This window comes from Plecotus auritus, assembly GCF_963455305.1.
Source record: "Plecotus auritus genome assembly, chromosome: 4".
Lineage (NCBI taxonomy): Eukaryota > Metazoa > Chordata > Mammalia > Chiroptera > Vespertilionidae > Plecotus > Plecotus auritus.
Genome location: NC_137775.1, coordinates 161220375 through 161243456, shown reverse-complemented (window position 1 = coordinate 161243456; position 23082 = coordinate 161220375). Strand labels below are relative to the sequence as shown.

General features: G+C 36.6%; 1 protein-coding gene across 1 annotated transcript in view; it reads right to left on the bottom strand.

Moving 5' to 3' along the window:
* ZNF804B (zinc finger protein 804B) overlaps positions 1-23082 on the bottom strand; it is a gene marked incomplete at its 3' end in the record, with an annotated part of 411612 nt that overhangs the window by 65049 nt on the left and 323481 nt on the right. The window contains exon 2 of the mRNA XM_080663892.1: positions 16996-17139. Within this exon, the coding sequence (XP_080520018.1) occupies positions 16996-17139 (144 nt within the window). The remainder of the gene's footprint in view (positions 1-16995; positions 17140-23082) is intronic.

Here is a 23082-nt window from a genome sequence, read left to right as displayed (position 1 = left end):
AAGGCACAGGGCCACTTCAATGAGATGGATGAGTTCAGACAATGATGCTGTGGGTCCCACTTTGTTTCATACTTTGCCTATATGTTTACCTCTGGCTTCTGCTGATCCACATACCTATTCCATCTACTCCTGGCACCCTCACATTCACTGGATTCTGTTCTGCACAAACCAGCCCCTTACCATGCTCAGAGAGTTTGATTAATTTCTTATAATAGCTTTTACCAGTATCTGGGCATCTGAGACTTAGATTGAGCAACTACATTTAGACCCAAACAGTTACAAATGACAACAGCTATTTCAAGTACATAAAGCTTCTTATTGTACAGAAGTGATTAGAGTTATAGTGTGACACTACAAAAGAGAATCAAAGATTTTACCAGTAGACATCAAAAGTAAGGGGAATGAAGGCTCAATGGAAAAGGTATTTTCCAGCAGCTAAAACTGTTTAGAAATAGATGATTACCCTGCACTAGTCTGGAATCTCAGATCTGCCACTTTAGACCTAGCCTCTACAACCACCAGGTCATCTTCACTTCCCTAACAATTTTGCCTCCACTGGGTCCAATTTCTAATCTTTGAACAACATCCCTAGCTCCTTTCTCTGGAGTGTGTCTGGCTTCCTGGGTACCACTGGAGAAAGGGAGGGCATTGTACTGACTAGCACGGTTTAAATCTAACTCAGCACATTGTATCCCAGCTCTATTTGCCTCTTGGCAACATCTGTATTTAGTTCATAGAGATTCTCCAATTCTGTGGCTTTTGGATCTTTTTATTACACTCCACAGAAAGAAGTCCATTGTATGTCAGGACGCAGGATACTTATTCTTATATGTTTAATTTCAACAAAATTTGATGAAATAAAGTCTACTCTTACAATATATAGTACACGCTGATATATTCTGTGTTATTCTAATTTATTTTGAACACTAGAGGCCCGGTGCACGAAATTCGTGCATGGGGGGGGGTCCCTCAGCCCAGCCTGCACCCTCTCCAATCTGGGACCCCTCAAGGGATGTCCGACTGCCCTCTCACAATCCAGGACTGCTGGCTCCCAACTGCTCACCTGCCTGCCTTCCTAATTGCCCCTAACCACTTCTGCCTGCCAGCCTGATCACCCCCTAACCACTCCCCTGCCAGCCTGATTGATGCCTAACTGCTCCCCTGCAGGCCTGGTCACTCCTAACTGCCCTCCCCTGCAGGCCTGGTCCCCCCCAACTGCTCTCCCCTGCAGGCCTGGTTCCCCCCCAACTGCTCTCCCCTGCAGGCCTGGGTCCCTCCCAACTGCCTTTCCCTGCAGGTCTGGTTGCCCCCAACTTCTCTTCTCTCCGGCTTGGTCACCCCTAACTGCCCTCCCCTGCAGGCTTGATCACCCTCAACTGCCCTCCCTTGCAGGCCTGGTCCCTTCCAACTGCCCTCCCCTGCTGGCCATCTTGTGGTGGCCATCTTGTGTCCACATGGGGGCAGGATCTTTGACCACATGGGGGCAGCCATCTTGTGTGTTGGAGTGATAGTCAATCTGCATATTACTCTTTTATTAAATAGGATAGAGGCCTGGTGCATGGGTGGGGGCCAGCTGGTTTGCCCTGAAGGGTGTCCCGGATCAGGGTGGGGGTTCCCTTGGGGTGTGGGGCGGCCTGGGCAAGGGGCCTGTGGTGGTTTGCAGGCTGGCCACGCCCCCTGGTGACCCAAGGGGAGGCCCTGGTATCTGGGGTTTATTTATCTTCTACAATTGAAACTTTGTAGGCTGGAGCGGAGCCAAGCCTTCTGCTTGCTCCGTGGCAGCAGCCATTTCTGTTGGGATTTATGTATCTTCTATAATTGAAACTTTGTAGCCTTAAGCGGAGGCCTGGGCTGGCCAGGGTGTGTGGAAAGCTTGGCTTCCTCCATCACCGGGGGCAACCCTAGCCTCCTGCTCTTTCCAGCTCTGTGGCTGCCACCATTTCTGTTTGGGTTTATGTATCTTCTATAATTGAAACTTTGTAGCCTTGAGTGGAGGCCTAGGCCCGCAAGGGCAGGCAGAAAGCTTGGCTTCCTCCATTGCTGGGGAAACCCAAGCCTCCCTCCTGCTCTCTGTGGCCTTAGCCATCTTGGTTGGGTTTATTTGCATATTTGCTCCTGATTGGCTGGTGGGCATGGCTGGTGGGCGTGGCTTGTGGGTGTAGCGGAGTGATGGTTAATTTGCATATTACTCTTTTATTAGATAGGATATTAGTTGGAACCAACTGAAATGATTTTATCACCCAATAATCAATCAGTCAGGACCAACTACTGGATCATAATCTCTTGTTTGAAGAACTACTAGTTTCATGATTTAGCTATGTATGTTTAGTAAATGTCTACTAAAGTAAAGATGTTAAGATATAAGTAGCTTCATCTTCCCCTTCTACTAAAATACTTTAAAATATGAGTTTCTATAAACATCCTTTTACTAATGTCCTTGTTCTGAGAGTTCTGCCCCTCCCCTCCTTTCAAGTCTGCTTTCCTGTTGTTTTGATCTAATCCCACTTTACTGAAAACTTCTTGAGCTACTACCCCACTCTCCTCATCCCCCAAATGCCCTTGCATCTTGACCACCCCCCCCTTCCCTCTTTTCTTCCTCTATTGACAGATATACTCAGGTCAGGTCTCTAATATTTTGCAAAATGAATAAATAAAAGCTTTCTTTGAGTCAGCCTTCTGTGTAAAGTACCTATTTTCTCAACTCATTATTTGTCAATTAATACTTTATTCTTGGTAAAACTTGATAAGTGGTTTTAAGCCATTTATTCTTATTACAATTTTTCACTGTTTACTCCACCTGGAGTGTAAGTGCCCTGAGAGCATAGTATAGCTCTTTGGTGTGTAATTTCCCTGCATCACATAGTGTAGCAAAGCCGCGGTCCGTATTCACTGAGTAAGTGGGTTAGTAGCATACCCAACTCTGAACAGAAGGTCCTGAAGATCTGACTCAGGCTTAGAAGCCACTGGCTACCTCACCCCAGCTTTTCTGGGCTGCTATTTCTGCACCCTCTGCTGCTTAGAGCTAGAATACTATGCAAATGGACTTGCTTAGAAAGTCTAGGTGAGGACAATGGAGCCTTTTGTTTGAAAATTTATGGAGTACTTTAACATTCCTCACCTTAACACATCATCATCACATCATACTTTTTAGGGGGATGGAAAGGATCTAGGAACCCCGCTTTACATCAAAGTAAACCGAACATAATTTTCACTGCTCATTGGTGATGGAGTCACAGTTTTAGATTCAGGTCTGGCATTCTGCCTACTTTTCCACATTACCTTTATATCCTTGACAATGTTAACATCCTTTGTAATGCTTAACACACAATGTCTGAAAAACAGATTTGAATTTTAGGGATTAATTAATTACTTAGAAAACAATATTCTAACCCTAAAAACAAGACTGCAAGATTCTAAAATTACTGATCAGGACATTTCAATGGAACTGCAAAAAGTATATTGTGAGATATAATTTATTAATATAAGCCACGTTCATTTTCTTCTGTAACAGAACCAACTCTGAAATCCAAGAGAAGTATTTTATAAAACTAAAATATATATGGTTATACATATTTTATTCTCATATACATGAATATAATTTAAATATCACTACAGTTTAGGATCCTGAAAGCCTTATAGTTTGCCAAGAAATGAATATAATAAAATGCAAATTTCAAATAATACTAAGTGACCAGTTACATATGCTTCAGATAAATTAGAAAGTCCACTTTTAATTATCTTAAGAGAGAATCAATTATTTTCTCTGTATTTATGGGTGGAACTTTTCATTAGTGAATAGAATTTTTAAAAAAATATATTTTATTGATTTTTACAGAGAGGAAGGGAGAGGGAAAGAGAGTTAGAAATATCGATGAGAAAGAAACATCGATCAGCTGCCTCCTGCACATCTCCTACTGGGGATGTGCCCGCAACCAAGGTACATGCCCTTGACCGGAATCGAACCTGGGACCTTTCAGTCTGCAGACCGACGCTCTATCCACTGAGCCAAACCAGTGGCGTGAATTGCATATTTATCTTGCTCTGCTTTCTTTCAATCACCATAGAAAACCTTGTAATTCTCATAATATTTGGCTGAGTATATTAGAATTATGTGTATATTTGTCTTACTTACTCTCCCTTCTCATCTCCCTTTTGTAGGCATCGCCACAGGTTGCCCAAGACTTTACAAGTTTCAAAAATGAAACTGGGTTGTTGGTCATCATACATTTATGAGCTTCCTGTAGCCTAGAGACACGCCTTACTCCAATTTTTTTCTTGAATCACATTGAGCAGATCTTTGCAAACAGTAGGGTCTAAATACATATTGGTTGAATTTATTTAAATTTGAAGGTTGAGAAATAATAACAATTTACTTATTGTGGCCAATGGTAAATGAATTAAACTACACATTATAACTTGATTTGTATTTGAGAAGCTACAAAACTTGGGAATCAGCTTTAAAAATAGATATGTAGTTCTAAATTAAACGTTTTGAGAGAAAATGGTTTTGAAGGGTAGTTTAGATTAAAAATATATTAAAATTTTTTATTTTCTAATGAATATTTAGTACATATTAAACATGTTCTGTACAAAGACATGGTGGAAAGCATTAAAAGAAAACCATTTCATTTCAGTGCAGCCAATTGTTAAATTCTTCAAAAACACTATTTTGGACTAAATTAAGATAGCCATCAGTTTTGTTTTTTTTCCTGCAGAAGAATACATTACATATTCATAGTTGTTTTTTTTTTTTAAAAAAAAAAAAACTGTCCTAAAGAATAGGTGACCATCACTGTTAGTATTTTAGCTAACTAAGGTTGTTTTTTTTTTTTTTTCAATTATGTGTGTGGATACAGAATGATTTTTGTAAAGGGTAGCTTTTACACTGTTCAAATTTTATGCATATTAGCTTATTCAAAATTGAATCTCAAATGTATTTCAGTCTCCATAATGATGCATTGAACATATGGACTTCCATAAATTCAAAGGATCATTCAGACTTTCAATATAAATTTAGCCTACATTTATCACCATTACTTTGTGAAAAATCTCTTTTTTGCTAATTTTCTTTAGCATTTGACTCTATGAAGAAGAGTTGGCTATGGTATAAGAAATTAAACCTAAAGATACTATGTCTGTTAGTGCTCATGAAAGTTTTATAACTTAAGAGTTTTTAAGATTCAGACTTTTTCATATTTCTCAGCACAGGTCAAATAGCAATTGTCAATAATCAAGTGCTTGATTATCTTTTTAATTTTTAGATTTGTCATCTGAAAATATTTGATTAGCTGGAAAACTGACATTCCCAATAGAAAATAGAATGACAAGGATTCTATTATACATAGGCTTTTTTTTTTAAGTTGTGTTATAGAAGTAGTATGTTGTTGAGTCAAGCATTGCATTGATCTATTTTATTGTGGCATTTAATTCTACAGAAATCTAGACTGGTAATTTTTTCTTTCAGCACTTTAATACATCATTCCACTCTTCTTTCTTGTATGGTTTCTGAAAAGAAGTCCAATGTAATTCTTACCCTTGCTCCTCTATATCTAAGTGCTTCCCCTCGACCCCTGGCTTCAAGGTTTTCTCTTTGTCTTTGATTTTTCTGGAGTTTAAATATAATTGCTGAGGGGTGGGGCTTTTTAAGTTTTTTGTTTCTGAGCTTCCTGAATCTTTAATTTATTGTTAATAATTACTTTTAGGAAATTCTCAGTGTGTGTTTTTCTCTGTGTGTGTGTGTGTGTGTGTGTGTGTGGTTTTTTCTTCTTGTTGTTGTTCTGGTAATACCTTACATGTATTTTACACCTTTTGTAATTTTCCCACAATTCTTTAATATTCTGTCTTTTTCACTTTTTTTGCCTTTCAGTTTGGGAGTTTCTATCTACATGTTTTTAAGTTCACTCATTTCCCCCTTTGCCATGTCCAATCTATTGAATGGCTCAAAGGCATTCTTCATTTCTGCTGCAGTTTTTCTGATTTCTCACTTTTTAAAAATTCTTTATTAGAGTTTCCATCTATCTGCTCACATTACCCATCTGTTCTTATTTATTGTCCTTTTTTTTTTTTACATGTTTTTATCTTCTCTATTGACTTTGGGCTTCCTTATAGACTTCTTAAATAAGGTTGGAGATATACTGTTCTTTCTGTTGTATATTCTATGGTTTGGCGGGAGCTCCATTGGTGTGGTGGGAAGGTATAGGTTGGAGGAGGTGAGGTATTCTGTAGTCCTATGATTAGATCTCAGTCTTTAGTGATCTGCTGGGCTATGACTTTCACAAGTGCTTCATAGGACTGGTCTGGCCCTCCCTCACCACTGTTAGGAAGGCTAAACAGGGAGATTGGTATTTTCCGTCCTCAATATCGGTTAAATTTTTTTTTTTCCTGGAAAATGTTTTTCTTGAAGGCAGATCTTCAGAACACCAGGATGCTCTGACACATTTTAAAATGACCACATTTCCTTGCCTTCTGACAGTAGCACAAGGGGATCTTTCCCTCCCATTTTCACTGTAAGAATGAAATAGGACTCCAGTGGTACAAGTCATAAAAGCATGGTGACCTGCCTAAAACTGCCCTCTCCCCACCAGAATTTCAAATCAAACTTGTCCACAATGAGCCTCCAGCAAGTCATCAGTTAGAAGTTAGCTTTTCCTACGCAGCTCCTGAGTCCCTCGGAATTCCTGCACTTGAGCTTTGGTAAGTTGTGATTCTCTGTGCCCACCTGCCAGTTTTTCCCATTTCGGGTGAAACAATCACCCTTTATCCTCAGTTCTGGATCTAAGAACATCTGTTGACTTCAGCATGCTCAGTTTTTGTCTGGTTATGCAGATGGGAGGGACAGCCCCCAAATTCCATACATGATAGGCCAGAAATTGGAAGCGGTTACCTATTTTTTAAATCAAGAAAATACACAGTACCTAGAACAAATGATTTTTAAATAAATAACTTAAGGAGTGAATTATTGAACAAATGCCATATGACTTGCAGAATTCTATGGAAATAGGAGAGAACTAATGAATTAAAACTGATTTACTTGTTAAGTGTTGCTCCGTTTTCTAACCTCTAACCTTATCATTAACAAGTCTGCAATATTTGGGCTATTTGACTATAATGGGTATAAAGTTATTACTTAAATTACCAGTAGTTAATACATATTATTCTGTAGAGGAGCTCATTTAGTGCCAGATATGCAGCAGATAATAATACTTAGTAAACAAGAAGAAGAATATTGCCATTTGTAAATCCTGAACAATGGGATAATAGAAGCTGCTATTAAACATTGTAAGGTTAATTTCATGCATAATTCATTCAGCATGGAGCTGTCATAATATGCTGAAATATCAAAAAGTTAGAATGTAAATTAGAAAAACTAAAAAATAGGCTAGGAAAAGTAAACTAATGGATTTACAAAGGCTACAAGCATATACATGCTAAAGCACCAAGACTCAGCTGTGTACTTTTTCATGGTATCTGACATGTGACATACAGCAAAGCGAACTTGTTAAATTGTGTTCAGAAAGTAAAAGGATAATGAGATGATAAGGCTCCAGGGATCTGTCACTAACAGCATTTTTTTTTTTTGGTCTCACTTCCTAGTCTAGGCCTAAAATAAAATTAAATGAGAAAGTTGTAATTGACTACAAATTTATACAATCATAATTTCAGAGATAAAGTTAGAGATCCTTCAGTTTAGCCTTCCATTTGATGAAAGAATCCCTCACAAAATATTCTTGAGAAATGGCCCTCTAGCCTCTCTTGTAAAATATGCCTCCATCAGCTCTACTGAGTACTTACTATATGCTAGGCACTGGGTTAGGTTTCTTACGATTTTTTTTTTTTTTTTAATTTTCACAACACTCTGAGGAAGGTAGCATTGATCCTATTTTACTGAGAAATAGAAGAGGTATTGGCCCACAGATAAAGAAAGAAAGGAAGGAAGGGGAAAAGCAAGGAAGAAAAGAAGGAAAAAAGAAGGGATGAAGGGAGGGAGGAAAGATATTCAAATAACAGATAAGGCAATGCAGACTCCCAAGGTGAAGATGAGCTGATATGATGACTATAGTTAATACTGCTATATGACATATAGGAATGTTGATAAGAGTAAATTCTAAGAGTTCTCATCACAAGGGGAAATATTTTTTATTGTATCTATATGAGATGATGGATGATAGATGAACCTATTGTGGTAATCATTTCATAAGATATGTAAATAAAACCACCATGTTACATGCTTTAAACTTACACAGTGATGTATGACAACTATTTCTCAGTAAAACTGGGGAAAAGGTGAGTAATCAATGATGGGAGTGGATATACTGATGTAAAACAGAGTGACATGCCAATTGTAGAAAATATTGTGGAAAATAACACAATAATTAATAAATAATAATACAAAACTAAACTCCGTGTTTCCTGTACTCACAACTGTAAACCTACTTTTGCCACATCTTGTATGTATGTGTATATATACCAGAAAGCTAGGTTTATAGAATGTAAAAGACCACAGGAGATAAATATTATTTTATTTTACCAACAATTATGGTTCATTTCAGAGACTCCTGTCTATATTTCTTCAATCTTGATCTTACACATTAACTGGACTTTGAAGTGTTGCCACACTGAGAGGACTACTAACTTAAACATATGCTGAATATATTATTGGGCCAATTTAGACAGTATATGGAGAAAATATAAACCAAATTGTAGGAGCAAAGCAAGAGGTAATAGGGTTTAGTTCATTTAGGAGTTTGGGTGTCTTTTCCTCTTGGAGACAAGATGACAATCATAGTTCTGTTTGGTTATTTTGTCCTGAGCAGGAAGAGATGGGGAGAATCTAAAACAATATTTTAAGAGTTGGAGCTCAAATCCAGACTTGACAAGTGCAGTGCTCCTCCTGAGTGAAAATAAATCCCATTGTGAAGCAAACAGAGTAGGAGGATTAAGCTTCACATGTGGAGGATCTGCAAGTGGTTTTGTTTTTTGTTATTGCAAATATTTTTATGGGTTAATTGTATGGGGATTCAGCTCATTTGTTTTTTTCTAAATTGAGATGAGCCAGAGTGTCTCTGGGGCAGAAAAGACTTCTGCTGCCTATAAGAATATGTATTTTGCCCTAACCGGTTTGGCTCAGTGGAAAAGCATCAACCTGCAGACTGAAGGGTCCCAGGTTCGATTCTGGTCAAGGGCATGTACCTTCGTTGTGGGCACATCCCCAGTAGTGGGTGTGCAGGAGGCAGCTGATCAATGTTTCTCTCTCATCGATGTTTCTAACTCTCTATCCCTTCTTCTCTGTAAAAAAAAAAATCAATAAAATATATTAAAAAAAAAGAATGTGTATTTTTTGTTCCAGTATTACACTTTTGCAACTAACAGTCTTTTTTTTTATTTTCTAAAGTTTTACATATGTCTCCTTTTCCCCCAACTGACACCCTCCACCCCACAACCATTCTCACCCCGGGCAAGCCCTGACCGCCCCAGTGTCTGTGTCCATTGGTTAGGCTAATATGCATGCATACAAGTCCTTTGGGTGCTCTCTAACACCTCCCCCCTCTGACCACCATTTGTCTGTGGATCTATTCTTGTTCATCAAATTGTGTTGATCATTATATCCCACATATGAGTGAGATCATATGATATTTATCTTTCCCTACTGGCTTATTTCACTTAGCATAATGCTCTTTAGCTCCATCCATGCTGTTGCAAATGGTAAAAGTTCCTTCTTTTTTATAGTGGCATAGTATCCCATTGTGTAGATGTACCAAAGTTTTTTAATCCACTCATCCACTTAGGCTGTTTCCAAATCTTAGCTGTGGTAAATTGTGCTGCTTTGAACATAGGGGCGCATATATCCTTCCTGATTGGTGTTTCTAGTTTCTTAGGATATATTCCTAGAAGTGGGATTACTGGGTCAAATGGGAGTTCCATTTTTAACTTTTTGAGGAAACTCCATACTGTTCTCCACAGTGGCTGCACCAGTCTGCATTCCCACCAGATGTGAACGAGGGTTCCTTTTTCTCCACATCCTCGTCAGCACTTGTCATTTTGTTGATTTGTTGATGATAGCCATTCTGACAGGTGTGAGACGGTACCTCATTGTTGTTTTGATTTGCATTTCTTAGATGATTAGTGACTTTGAGCATGTATTCCTATGTCTCTGGGCCTTCTTTATGTCCTCTTTAAAAAGTGTCTATTTAGGTCCTTTGCCCATTTTTTGATTGGGTTGTTTATCTTTCTTTTGTTAAGTTGTATGAATTCTCTGTAAATTTTGGAGATTAAAGCCTTATCAGAAATATCATTGGCAAATATGTTCTCCCATGGAGTGGGCTTTCTTATTGTTTTGTTGATTTTTTTTTTTTTTTTTTTTTTTTTTTTTTTTTTTTTTTTTTGCTGTGCAGAAGCTTTTTATGTTGATGTAGTCCCATGTGTTTATTTTCTCCTTAGTCTCCATTGCCCTAGGAGCTGTGTCTGTAAAGATATTGCTACGACATATGTCTGCTATTTTGTGCAGCTAACAGTATTGTGAAAGGGACTTTGACTTGTTGGTCATCTCACAAGGAATTACTTGCTACTGCCATGTCAGCCATATTAATCATTATAGTGTTGTTTCTATCCAAATTATTAACATTTGAATACCTATTCAAATTGCTTTAGTATTAATGCTCAGCAGTTACCGGAATTATATGAAGTTCAAGGTGAAAGCTAAAACAATTGAGTTATTTCCAAAAACCTAAGTTACACATGTAATTGGGTTGTCAAAGCTAAAAATCAATTTTCCCCTTATTTAAGAATATATTTTAAAAAATCAGTTGGTTGCTGATAAGCTATCTTTCTCCACAAACAATACATAAGAAAAATATCTTAAATTTTTATCAAATTATTTAAAAATATTAAATGTCTAATGGAATTAATTAGAGGTACAATCTCAGACTGTTTTACTTCATTCTTTAAAATTAAGTATCACATTATCTCATTCAATGAACAAAATGAACTGAAAAACAAAATAGATCCAGAGACATAGAAGCATAGAACCTTAGAGGGAAGGTAGGGGAGGGTGGGTGGGTGGTAAGAGATCAATAAAAAAACTTGTATGCATATATACATAACCCATAATAACCCATGGACACAGACAATAGGATGGTGAAGGCCTGGGGTAGGGGGGTGGATGTTGTGGAGGCTGGCTAGAAGAGGTCAATGGGAGGGAGAAGGGACACATGTAATATTTTCAACAATAAAGATTTTAAAAATAAATTAATTAATTAAATTAAATATTGACTTATTTTTCTCAATTATAATAAATCTATGAAAATATAATCTTTATAATAAAACTAGAGGCCCAGTGCACGAAATTCATGCACAGGTAGGGTCCCTAGGCCTGGTGGGTGGGTGATCAGGGCCAATTGGGGCCTTCTGCCTGCTGGCTGGGGCCTTCCTTCATTCTGAGCTGCCCCCTGGTGGTCAGCACATGTCATAGTAAGCAATCAAACACCCAATGGGACACTTTGCATATTCGCCTTTTATATATATATATAGATATTATTACATGATACTGATATTTAGAGACAAAACTTATAAAGGCTTTAGGAATAACTTATTAAACTGAAGGATCCTGAGTAATTATAAATTTGGGAAGGAAAAGTAGAAAGAAACATTCAGAATGCATTGTTTCTAGTTCTAAGCTGTTCTATTAATGAATAACAGAATTAACTCCATGTGATTTTGGATTCACTTCTAAGTATACCAGAAAGACCATACTGTTGGAAGTTCAACAGAAGAGGTCAGATATTTTGTCTGAATCCACATGGAAAATAAAGTTAACAAAACTGTTCACATTACTCAGGCCAAAAATACTCAGCCAATCTCTGCTTATCATCATTATAATAATCATCACAATCAAGAAGAGTCCTTACTGAAGCAAGAACCAGATAGATATATTAGCTTTGGAGTTTGAAAAACAAAAGACTTTTGCATGTTTGACTTTAGTGCATATTTTCTCCTTCTGTACAGAAAATTTCCCTTTTAAATGAAACTGATTTCATTTAAAAGGGAAATTGTACACTCAGCTCCACTTAAAATTCAGTTAATTTTCAAAATATTTAGTGCCAAAATAAATCTTTATACAGAAATATTTCAATACTATCCAAGGAAGCGGTATTATCAAGTCTACAACAAATTTAATTATTTCAATATCTTCCAAAATAGGCAGCATGTACAAAATTCAGCACAACATTAATAAGTTTTGACCAAAGAGAATTTGGAAAATACTGCTAAATCAGCTTACCATGGGATCTCAGATCTTTTAATATCCAGAGATGTTACCAACCTATGCATTAAATATACAGAAGCATATGTTGAAATACAGCCACAAGATGGGAGGGTATCCCAGGCAGAGGGAGAATTATGAGCCAAGATGAGCAGGTGGGAAAGCATAAGGCATCTTTTGGGAAATTCTGGAGTTGCAGGAGATAAATCTGGACATGGAAGGAAGAATCAGACTGTGTTCTGACTCCTTAAAAACTCAGTCACTACACATTGAAGATTTACAAGGAGGGGAGTGACAATATAAATGTGGTCATTTGAGAAGAGTACTCTGGCCACAAATAAAAAGGTTGGTTTGGAGCAGAAGAAATACTGGAAGCAAAAAATCCAGTCAGAAGGCCCATGCAAATGTTCAAGTGTGAGATTAAATATAAATGATAAAAGAGAATGCAAAATAAAGAATGAAAGCAAGACCTATTGCAAAATAAGAATGAGAGGAATGAGATGCAGTTTCAAAATTATCTTAAAGAGCTCACCAAGAAAGTGATGATGACTTTAGTGGCCACAGTGAATCTTCTGCAGTTTCTATCTAAATGGATCATGCTTTCTAACTGGCCCCAAGGCTTGGTTATAGGTTTTCTTGATGACATGGTTAACTTCTATTCATTCTTTAAGAAGTCCAGTTCACTTGTCATCTCTCCTTTTTAAAATCACTTTTGTATGCTCTCTTAGTATCCTAGGTATACAATATCTAGTACAGGCAAATCAACATATTTTTAAGATATATTAACTTGTGTGGCTCTCCTCAGACTATGGGCTCCCTGAATTTATGGAGCAAATTTGTCCATGTTACAGGTATCCAAATTGGAAAGGAAGAAGTAAAACTGTCATTGTTGGCAGAACACATGATACTGTATAAAGAGTACCCTAAGACTCCACAACACACACACACACACACACACACACACACACACACACACATCACTGTGGGAATTTACAGAAATAAGTGATTAAGAAAGAGCTCATGGGATAGCAATATTGTTTATTTTGTTTTAATTTTTGTTGAATGTATTGGGGTCACATTGGTTAATAAAATTGTCTATGTGTTCAGTATATCTATACTAAGAAAAGGGTAATATGCTAATTAGACCAAGCGACCTTTTGGACATCCTTCTGGAAAAAGCCATGGTAGCAGGGCTGAGGCAGAGGCAGTTAGGGATGCTCAGGCCAGGAAGGGAGGGCAGTTGGGGGTGAGCAGACTGGCAGGGGCAGGGGCAGTTGGGTGTGAGCAGGCTGGCTGGCAGAGTGGTTAGGGGTGATCAGGCAGGCAGGCAGGCAGGTGAGCGGTTAGGAGCCAGTGGTCCTGGATTGCGAGAGGGATGTCTGACAGGGATTGGGCCTAAACCGGCAGTCAGACATCCCCTGAGGGAGTCCCAGATTGGAGAGGGTGCAGGCCAGGCTGAGGGGCACCCTCCCCCCCGGTGCACAAATTTCATGCACCAGGCCACTAGTAATTCTATAATACATCATCTGTATTTTGTATTATGTTTTCACCTACCAAAATCAAGTCTCCTTCTGCCACCATTTACCTTCTTCTTCCTCACCCCACCACTTTGACCTTTTGGTGTTGAACTCCTGGGGTTCTGGGTGGCCAGGAGCTTGTCCATTATAAAATAACTTCAAAGGTAGTCACTTATTGGTCAGAAATTTCTGACTTTGGGATAAGGCATCAATGGAACCAATCCAGATAAAGGATTCTCATTGTCCAGGCCTCCTTGTTGTACAACCAAAGACTGACAGCTAGTGTTCAATCTTTTCCCTTTAAGGCTCATGGGTTAGCAGCTTTATAGATAAGGGCAATACTGATCATAAAACTGACTGCATTTACACAAACTGTAGGGTTAGCCTATTCCCTCCTGCCTTAATCTTGGTACTTACTTCTCTCCCTTACTGATAAATGTCCTATGTGGTGTTTTTTTGTTGTTGTTTGTTTTGTGTGTGTGTTTTTTTTGTTTGTTTGTTTTTTACAGAATAGGGAACTTCCATCTGCATTAAACACCTGGTCAGGAAAATATCCTTTTCATCAATGATTTCCTTAATTTCATCTGGGAACTCATCAGCTTCCACTTGGTTGGCAGAAGCTGATTTTCTTGTTATCTTGACATTTTTAAAGCCAAGACCCTTTCTAAAATTATCAAACCATTGTTTACTGGCATAAAGTTCTCCAGATTTAGAACCTTTAACCTTCCTTTTGCTTTAAGTTGTCATATAATGACTTTGTTGGTTTTTTCTAATTGTATTTGAGTCTATACGTATGCTTTGCTTATAGCAACCCTGCACCCACATAAAAACTGAATTTTATATGAGATAAAAAGGTATTTTGCAAAAAGTGCAAGGTCACACCTGCTGGCATAGTTGCTGTGAGGGCTTCATAAATTTTTCTCTTTTATAGTGGTCCTTATGCTGGATTCATTTATCTTGAAATGGTGGACAACAGCAGCTGCAGACCTCAACCTATGTTACATACCAAGCAATTAAAAAATGTACTGCAATATCAAGACTTTTCTCTGCTTCTTGGGAGTATTTTCAGAACCATTAGGGTCACTTTGCATGGGTCCTCTGGTGTTACTCAAGGTTTATGGCATTGCACTAAACATGATGAAAAATACGGGAGAACCGCAAGCAGTACCTTTTTACTATGTACACCATTTACCGGGGAGAACTACTCACGCAGAGATGACTAACGTCATAAGGCGATTTAAGCACATACTGGAGACACATGTGTCTACCACAATAGCATCAGGAGGAGGCTACAAAATTATTATATCAGTGCACCATATGTATTATAGTTATATTTTTGCAGTTATGATTTAATACTGCATCTTTTCATTTGTTTACATTCTCTTAACTGAATGACTCCATGTATGGTCTATTTTGTACATACGTTGTGATAACTTTTAACTTTTTTTTTCAATTTTACTTTTAACTTTTTATAATAGATTTATACCTATTTTATTATAGCAATGATAAAATAGACAGGTATCTACATATATTTTATAGATTCATGACATATATTACTCTTAAATTTTCTGATATTTCTAGGCTACATGGGTCATTTGTAAGTATTTTTTCAAATTGTTGCAAATCTCCAAAAAATTCTCTAGTGTATTTATTTTTTTAAGCCTGCATATAATTGGAACTGCTCAGTTCAAACCAATGTTGTTCAAGGGTCAACTGTTTATTAAAAGAAACTTAAAGACATGTCAATCTAAAGTGTAGATATTTTTGGATCCTGATTTCAACTGACCCAAATTCATATGTCATTTATGAGACAACCAAGAAAACAAGACCCTAACTGATATAAAAAGATTACTGTTAATTTTTATATATGATAATGACTATGTTGTTTAAGTATCATTATATATCTTGAAATACTTTTAGATGAAAAGATATGATGCCTAGAATTTTCTTCAAAATAGTGCCTGGTGGTTGGAGGGGAGGGAGGATGAATGGTGGTGGAAAATGAAAGAAAATTTATTATTATTTGAGTTGGATGGTACTTTTTGTTCCTATGTTTGAAAATTTCCATTTTATATTATTTTAAAATGCTTGTTCCGGGGTCCTATCTCAGAGCTATTGAATTAGAGTATCTGAGAATCTAGGAATCTGGATTATTAACAGTTCCAAAGTGATTGTTATGCACACTAAGATTTGGAAATCACAATTCTAAAATAATTTATATCATTGTTCTTGCTCTTTTCCCTGAAAGTCAGTCAATTGCATACACATGCCATATCTTTAAAGACAGAAGCTATCTTCCATCTCCCAAGGCCAGACATTTGATATGCACTCAGTAAGTATTAGTGATCTTTGTCATTTATTGTTGTTCACTGTGAATAAATATTTTAGGTCTAGATTATACAAAACTTACTCACATATTCCAATATCTGGTCCATTTGATATCAGGAGTGTGCACCTTCTCACAGCTGTTAGCAATAATCCTTTGGCCATGTGGAATTTCTTTCTTAATGGTCCTAACACTGCTAATTCCTAAATGCCAATATTCCCATACCTCATGCAGCAAAGATAAAATCTAACAGGATGGAGACATTAGCTTCCTCTTTCACAGACAGATTAAAATAGAGAATATTAGCAGCCATGCATAGGATCTACACTATTGCACACACACAAAGCGTGCACACACACATACACACAGACTATGAAAATGAGAATGTTTCCATCTGCCATTGCCACTCAGCTTTGCCTGAGTTTTTGTTTCTTTGCAATGGTTCATTTATAAAAAAACCTTTGTGACTCTCCTAATACAGTATTCTTGGGAAAATGTAACCTTTTTGTCATGTTCCTCCCCCAACCCGGCCAAAGACCTACTATTCCATATACCTACGCCTTGGAACTCCTGAAAGAGTATAACAGATTCTGTCCTATTCTGCCTAGTGTTGTAGTTCTATCACATTGGGTTCTGGTTTCCTCCTATAAAGAATTATAAAATAAATGTCAGCCTACTTTAGATCATCTCTAAGTTCACCTATGGTTTTATGCTACTTCTAGGAAAACGTGTTTCACTAATATTTAAACAGAAAACAATACCGTTAAGAGAAAAGGAAGATATAAAATGGTTTCACCTCAGCTTCTTAAACAATAATAAATAAGGTCAAATGGGTACATTCTGTTCTGAAGGAACAAATCCAGGAATATGAAGGATTTTTTCTCACTCTCGCTTACCTGCTTATGAGCGTGATCATAAGAATTAATATGATTATCAAATTCCTGGTGTTTGTGATACTGCTTGTCACATAATTCACAGTAAAAGTTTGCCTTTACATCCTCCAGGGCCTTTGCTGTGGACTTCTCCTTTTCTGGAAAATCCTAAAAAAAAGCGAAAGTGATGGTTATATTTCTCTCTAATAACATAACCAGATATCATATTATTCAAGTTGGTATTTTGTTTTACTGTGACTGACATACTACAGTTAGGCTCATTGTCTTTTGGAAACTCATGGCAATGGTGAAATAACTTTCAGTTCAGCCTTATCCCTAAGTTATCAATAAACATATAATGAACTATCCCAAAGGAGCCCTCAGCTGAATCCTGGTCATTACTCATCCCCTTCTTGCCACCTGTGTCCAACTCATGCTTCTGCTGACTCACCTACCTGGAATAATCAGCACTGTTTCTTCCACCTGCTCAATGACCCCTCTCAAACACTACAAGGCCTCTCTGCTACAATATTTTATTGGGATATTACATTGTGTTATAGCATTCCCTTATGTGTCATGTATTTTAGCCTCACTGTTGGGACTTGCTGTTCTCACTGTACATACTGCTTTTCCTACCTTGTTAAAGTAATGAGCGTGTACTCCTCCTTTCCCAATACCCAGCCCTTTGCCCCCCGGGAGCCTCTCCATGACTTTTCCAGGAGAAAGTCTCCATTATGGTGCTTATTACCAAACACATCTCTGATCATTCCCACTCATCTCCTTCACAGACATTTCTTTTCTACATATTACCCCTTACATTTTTGTGTGGCACACCATTTCATCTTTAGCCCTTGGTGACCTCCATTCACACTATGGCTACAGCCTTATTTGTCCATAATCTCTAACTCCAGCCTAAGCTTCTTCCACAAGCCTTAGTTCCTGACAGACATCACTAATGGGTTTGTCACATTTGTAAGACTCTTACCCATACAATTTTGCTTTGTTGCAAACAGAGCTTTGACCACATCATTCCCCTGCTTAAAATCCTTTTGAATTTCTCATTGCCTATAAAATAATAGTGATGGATATTTATTGAGCATAAACTATGCACCAGATATTAGGCTAAGTATGTGAATTATCACATTTATTCCTCACAAAAACCCTATAAAATAAGTTTTATTTAAATATACACTTTACAGATGCATCAACCAACACTTACAGAGATTACACATTGATGATCACTGAGTAAGTGGAGAGGAGAATTTGAATTAAAATAATCTATCCCTATTTTCCAGGGTATAAACAGCTGAGCTTTACCATCTCCCTTTAAGGCCAATCCCCTTATTATACCACACAAGCTCCTTCCTGTATCATTTGTGTTCTACTTGTATCAATTCATGCTCCCATATGACCCTTTTTAATTCAATGACTAGACATACCATATAATAGTAAATGATCTTTTTTCATGTCTGTTGCTCCCATAAATCCTTTGGTGGCAGGAACTGTTTTATTCATTATTGTGTCCACAATGTGAACATATTGTCTAGCCCAGAATAGATGTTTATTTAATATGCATTATGTAAATCAATAGATTGTGGTGGCTTACATATTTAGGTCTCATATCTTTCTGCAAGTTCTTCTCTATTATCCCATGCCATAAAGGAATGATTGACCCATAGAGAAACAAAAAAAATGTATAAAAATGTATAACAAAATAAAGGATGGGTTTTTGGCTTTGTTTCTCCAAAATGACTAACCCTCTATAAAAAGAAATCAGGCCATAAACCTAAATCATAGGAGCATCACTGGCCAGACAAGAAAGTAAGCACAAAAATTTAGATAATTTCTCATAGGTTGGGTGAAGCAATGGGGAAATTAATTAATTGTGACATGGGAAAATAATAATTCAAGTCCAAATATAAGAGGCTAACACATATAGTAAAGAGCAGGAAGGACATATATACCATTAAGAAACAACAAAGCTAAAGCAAATACTTGGATTGCCTATGTAAAACAGTTGAAGTACGAATTTGGTTAAATTTTAGCTAATGTTGTGGGGGAATAAAAGCTATTGGACAGGATGTATCCACTGCTAACATTGACTCTAATTTCAGGATTAAAACCCAGTTACTCAAAGAACTTGGATAATAGCCTGCTAGTGTAGTCACTGTTGAGAATTGAGGCAGGATTATAGCATTGAAGTAGAGCTAAATATCTTGATGTTGTAGGCTTAGAACCAAGGGAAACCGTTATTTCTCACTAGGATTTTTTAAATGCCCTTTCTTAGTATAATTTCAAGGACTGGATTGGAATGAGGAATTACTTTGGTTTACGCATAGTTCTTACTGTATTATGACCTTGGAACAACAGCCTTGGAAAACTGCCAGTGTGCCTTAGATATTGAGCAACTCTACCTCAGTGCTTAAACATGCCTCAGCTTTATTAACAGGGTGTGGGGCAGGAATCATAACTGAGAATTTAATCTGTGATTAAAATGGATTTTCCTATTATTCCAGATTATGTAGAGGATTTTATGATAATAGCTCAATGGCCAGGAGTGAAGCTTCTTCAGTTACTTTTGGTATCTTCATCTAAACATCTTTTATCTCTAAAACAAACTTTAATTATGACATTACATGCCTTTCAATAAAAAATGTTATAATTATAAGATAATTATACCAATATTTTAGTCATATACCATCTCATCTGAATGTTCACATTTTGCAAAGTCATCAGACTAAATTACATCCCTCACTTCTTGCTTAATTTTTCTTGGTAGGAATAAGAACATTCCCAGGGCATATCCCATTTCCCTTATTAAGAGAGCAAGAGTGCACAGGTGGGGTACAAATGCCACTAGCAAAACATATAGTTAACAGTGTATCCATCTAAACCAGAAGAGCATAAACCCAACAGCGCTGGGGGTAAGAAATGGGGAAGCTGAGACCTGTGGGTAGAAATATCAGACAGAGGAGAATACAGGTCAAGAGTTGGGTAGGGTCAGAGGAATCAAATTGGAAAATAAATAAGTGATTCCTTAAAAATCTTTGGCAAAACCTGAAAACTGAAATGAGAGCTAGAGCTGAATAAGAGAAGAATAACCCAAAAGGCCCATTATACTACTCAATATGAGGTAGGCATGAAATCGGACTGTCTATGGAGATGGAGCTAAATTGAATCCGCTCTGTGTAACAGAAGGCTGGAGGGTAAGGTCTCAGACTAGTAGAAGAGGTGTCATATTGTCTAAAGCTATCATTTAGCAAAAAGGGAAAATGATCTTAGTAATAACATGACATATAAAATCAGGTCAATGGTAAAGCAGGGCACCCTTTCCATTGTATTATGCTGCCTCATCCTCCCAACCATTCATCCATCCATCTAATCATACATTCATCCAACTAACCAGTAAGCAGTCACACATTCAAGAATCTCTTGTTGAGCAATTTCTGGATGTCAATTTCTTTCTGGGTCTTGACCTCAGAATTTAAAGTCTAGCATTGGATAATTACATGTAAAGAGGTAAACACTGTAAATTGTGATAGAGTGATAACTATGTTACTGTAGATTTTACCTAGTTCATACTAGTCAAGAATACTTTTCTTTATATCCCACAAAAAAACAAAAAACAAAACACCCACAGCTAAACAAACAAACAAACGAACAAAAAACTCATAGAGGCAAACAACAGATCATTGGTTATGATAAGGGAAGTGGAGTTGATGGGGGACAAAATGACTAAAGGGGGTCAATTGTGTGGTGATAGATAGAAACTAGATTCTAGGTGGTGAGCTTGATGTAATATACACATATGTCAAATTATAATGTTTCACACCTGAAACTTATTTAATGTTACAAGCCAGTGTTACCACAACAAAAATAAAACAAGATAAAATAAATTTAAAATTATTGGAATAAAAATTAATGTTTTTTCCCCTCTCTGTTTCTTTTATTCATAGCATCAGATACAGTTAAGCACTGAGAATTTCTTGCCTTTTTGTTAAATAACAGGATACTTTTACTGGTCAAATAAAATTGAAGGCAAATGAATGTGAAATTTGCTTTCTTAAGTAATTACATAATCTTTAAATATATTTGGAGATATGGAGTAAATATAAAAGGAGTAAAAATATCCACCTATTCTCAATATCAGTAAATTTAAAAATAAGAAAAAAATCAATGATTCATAACAATACAGCAGACATACAAAATATTATCATCATTGATTTGCTGGTTATTCAAATTTTTCTTCTCATATTTTGCCTATGAAGAGGAGGAATCTTACTTAACAGAAAAAATAGCATTTATAATATAAAACTTCTTATTAACCATCCTCAATGATTCATTAAAAGGTTGAAAATGAATTATAAATTGAACATGACTGTTATTTTAATAAGAGTCATTTAAAAACATTAGGTATTGCCAGTGGGCCTTTTATGTTGCACTTCAGTAAGAATTCTGTAGTCGTTAATTACTTTTCATAATTAATATTTTGAGTGCAAGGAGAGAAAAATGTATTTTTTCACACTAAGAATTTTACATTCATGCACACAATAGGTGCATCTGTAAAGTGTCAAGTATTCTGACTAGATTAACATGTTTATTTAGAAATAGATGTTTACTATCAAATTATTTTTATTGTTGTAATGATACTTACACACTTATATTTACTGAGCTCTCATTATAATCCAGAAATCAGCCAAGCATTTCATACATCTTAACTCCCTTAATCCTCTCACTAACCTTATGCTGTATTATTTATTATTATCCCATATAAAGATATAGAAGACAAGGTACCAACAGATTTGGAAACACGATTGATGTTGAAGAGCAGAGACTGGACTGAGACTCAGATCTGCCTGACTTCAGAGGTATTAATCACCATGCTAACAGCTGCCCCAATTACTTAGGCTTTACCCAGACACCACATAATTCTGAGCTGCCTCTGCTAACTTTTATGTAGATTTAGGATGATACAGAACCCAAACTCCCAGAGAATGGTAGAGGAATAATTATAATTTTAAAAATCTACAAAGCTCTTGGAGCTGAGAGATGTGCACTAGGAAAATACAAGGTGGTAGTCTTGTTTCTACTGGTTGTGAATATGTGCCCTGATTCTTAAAAAGGAAGAGAAAAAAATCAATTGCTGTTCTTCATATCTCCTTGATGGTAATACCAGCTCGGAGCTTTGAGGATTGAATTCATATTCTTTGCCTGAAAACGCACATTTGACCTTTCACTGTTATGTGTAAAAGATTGCTTTAAGAATTCTAATGTTCTCTAGCCTGTTCTATTATATTGGCCCCAAATAAAACCCTGCTGAAGAGAGAGCATTTTCCCTCATCTCCGGCGATCAAGTGGCTGTGGCTGAATCAGAGAACTCTTTTGGTCTCCATTGTTTTCCTGTTGTCTCTATAAGAGATTAGGAAAGAAAAAAACTCTTTTTAGAAGGTTTTGTGCATTTATTCATTTTATTTTTGTGATAGAAAAAAAATTAGTCTTTGAAGACTAAGTAGCCCAAATAACAGCCTTTATCTTATAGAAGTTTTAAACTCTCAAGGTTTCAGTTACCTTGAGTATGAATTATGGGAAATAATGAGTAGCTTGCAGGCTTGCTGTGAGTATAAAATAAGATCATAGTAAAAAGCAGCATATGTATGTGTGTGTGATACTAGAAAATTATTTAAACTAATGCCATTCTCCCATGAGTCTACAATGCAACTGTCATCTACCAATGAAAATTTGAGCACGTGAGAGGGGCCCTTATCATCTCTGGCCACCATCTCATATAAAAGCAAAGTCCCTGCTAGTAAACTTTGAATTTTGTTTACATCATTAGGATTTTCAGATGTTTTTGTCACAATCATTTTTTTTAACTTTTAGACTATTTAGGAATGCTAGGTATCTTAGGTATGTAATTAATGTTAATATTACTAATATTGATTTCCCTAAAAATTTGACTGGCTTCTTTTATTGAATGAAGAATTTTTGCATTCTATAGCATCTAGCAGGATACTTGTTATTTGGGAGAAACTTAATAGATATTTGTTGTATAAATAACATCAATGAATAAAAAAGCAGAGAATGCCTTTCCCACCACATAAAAGATAGCTT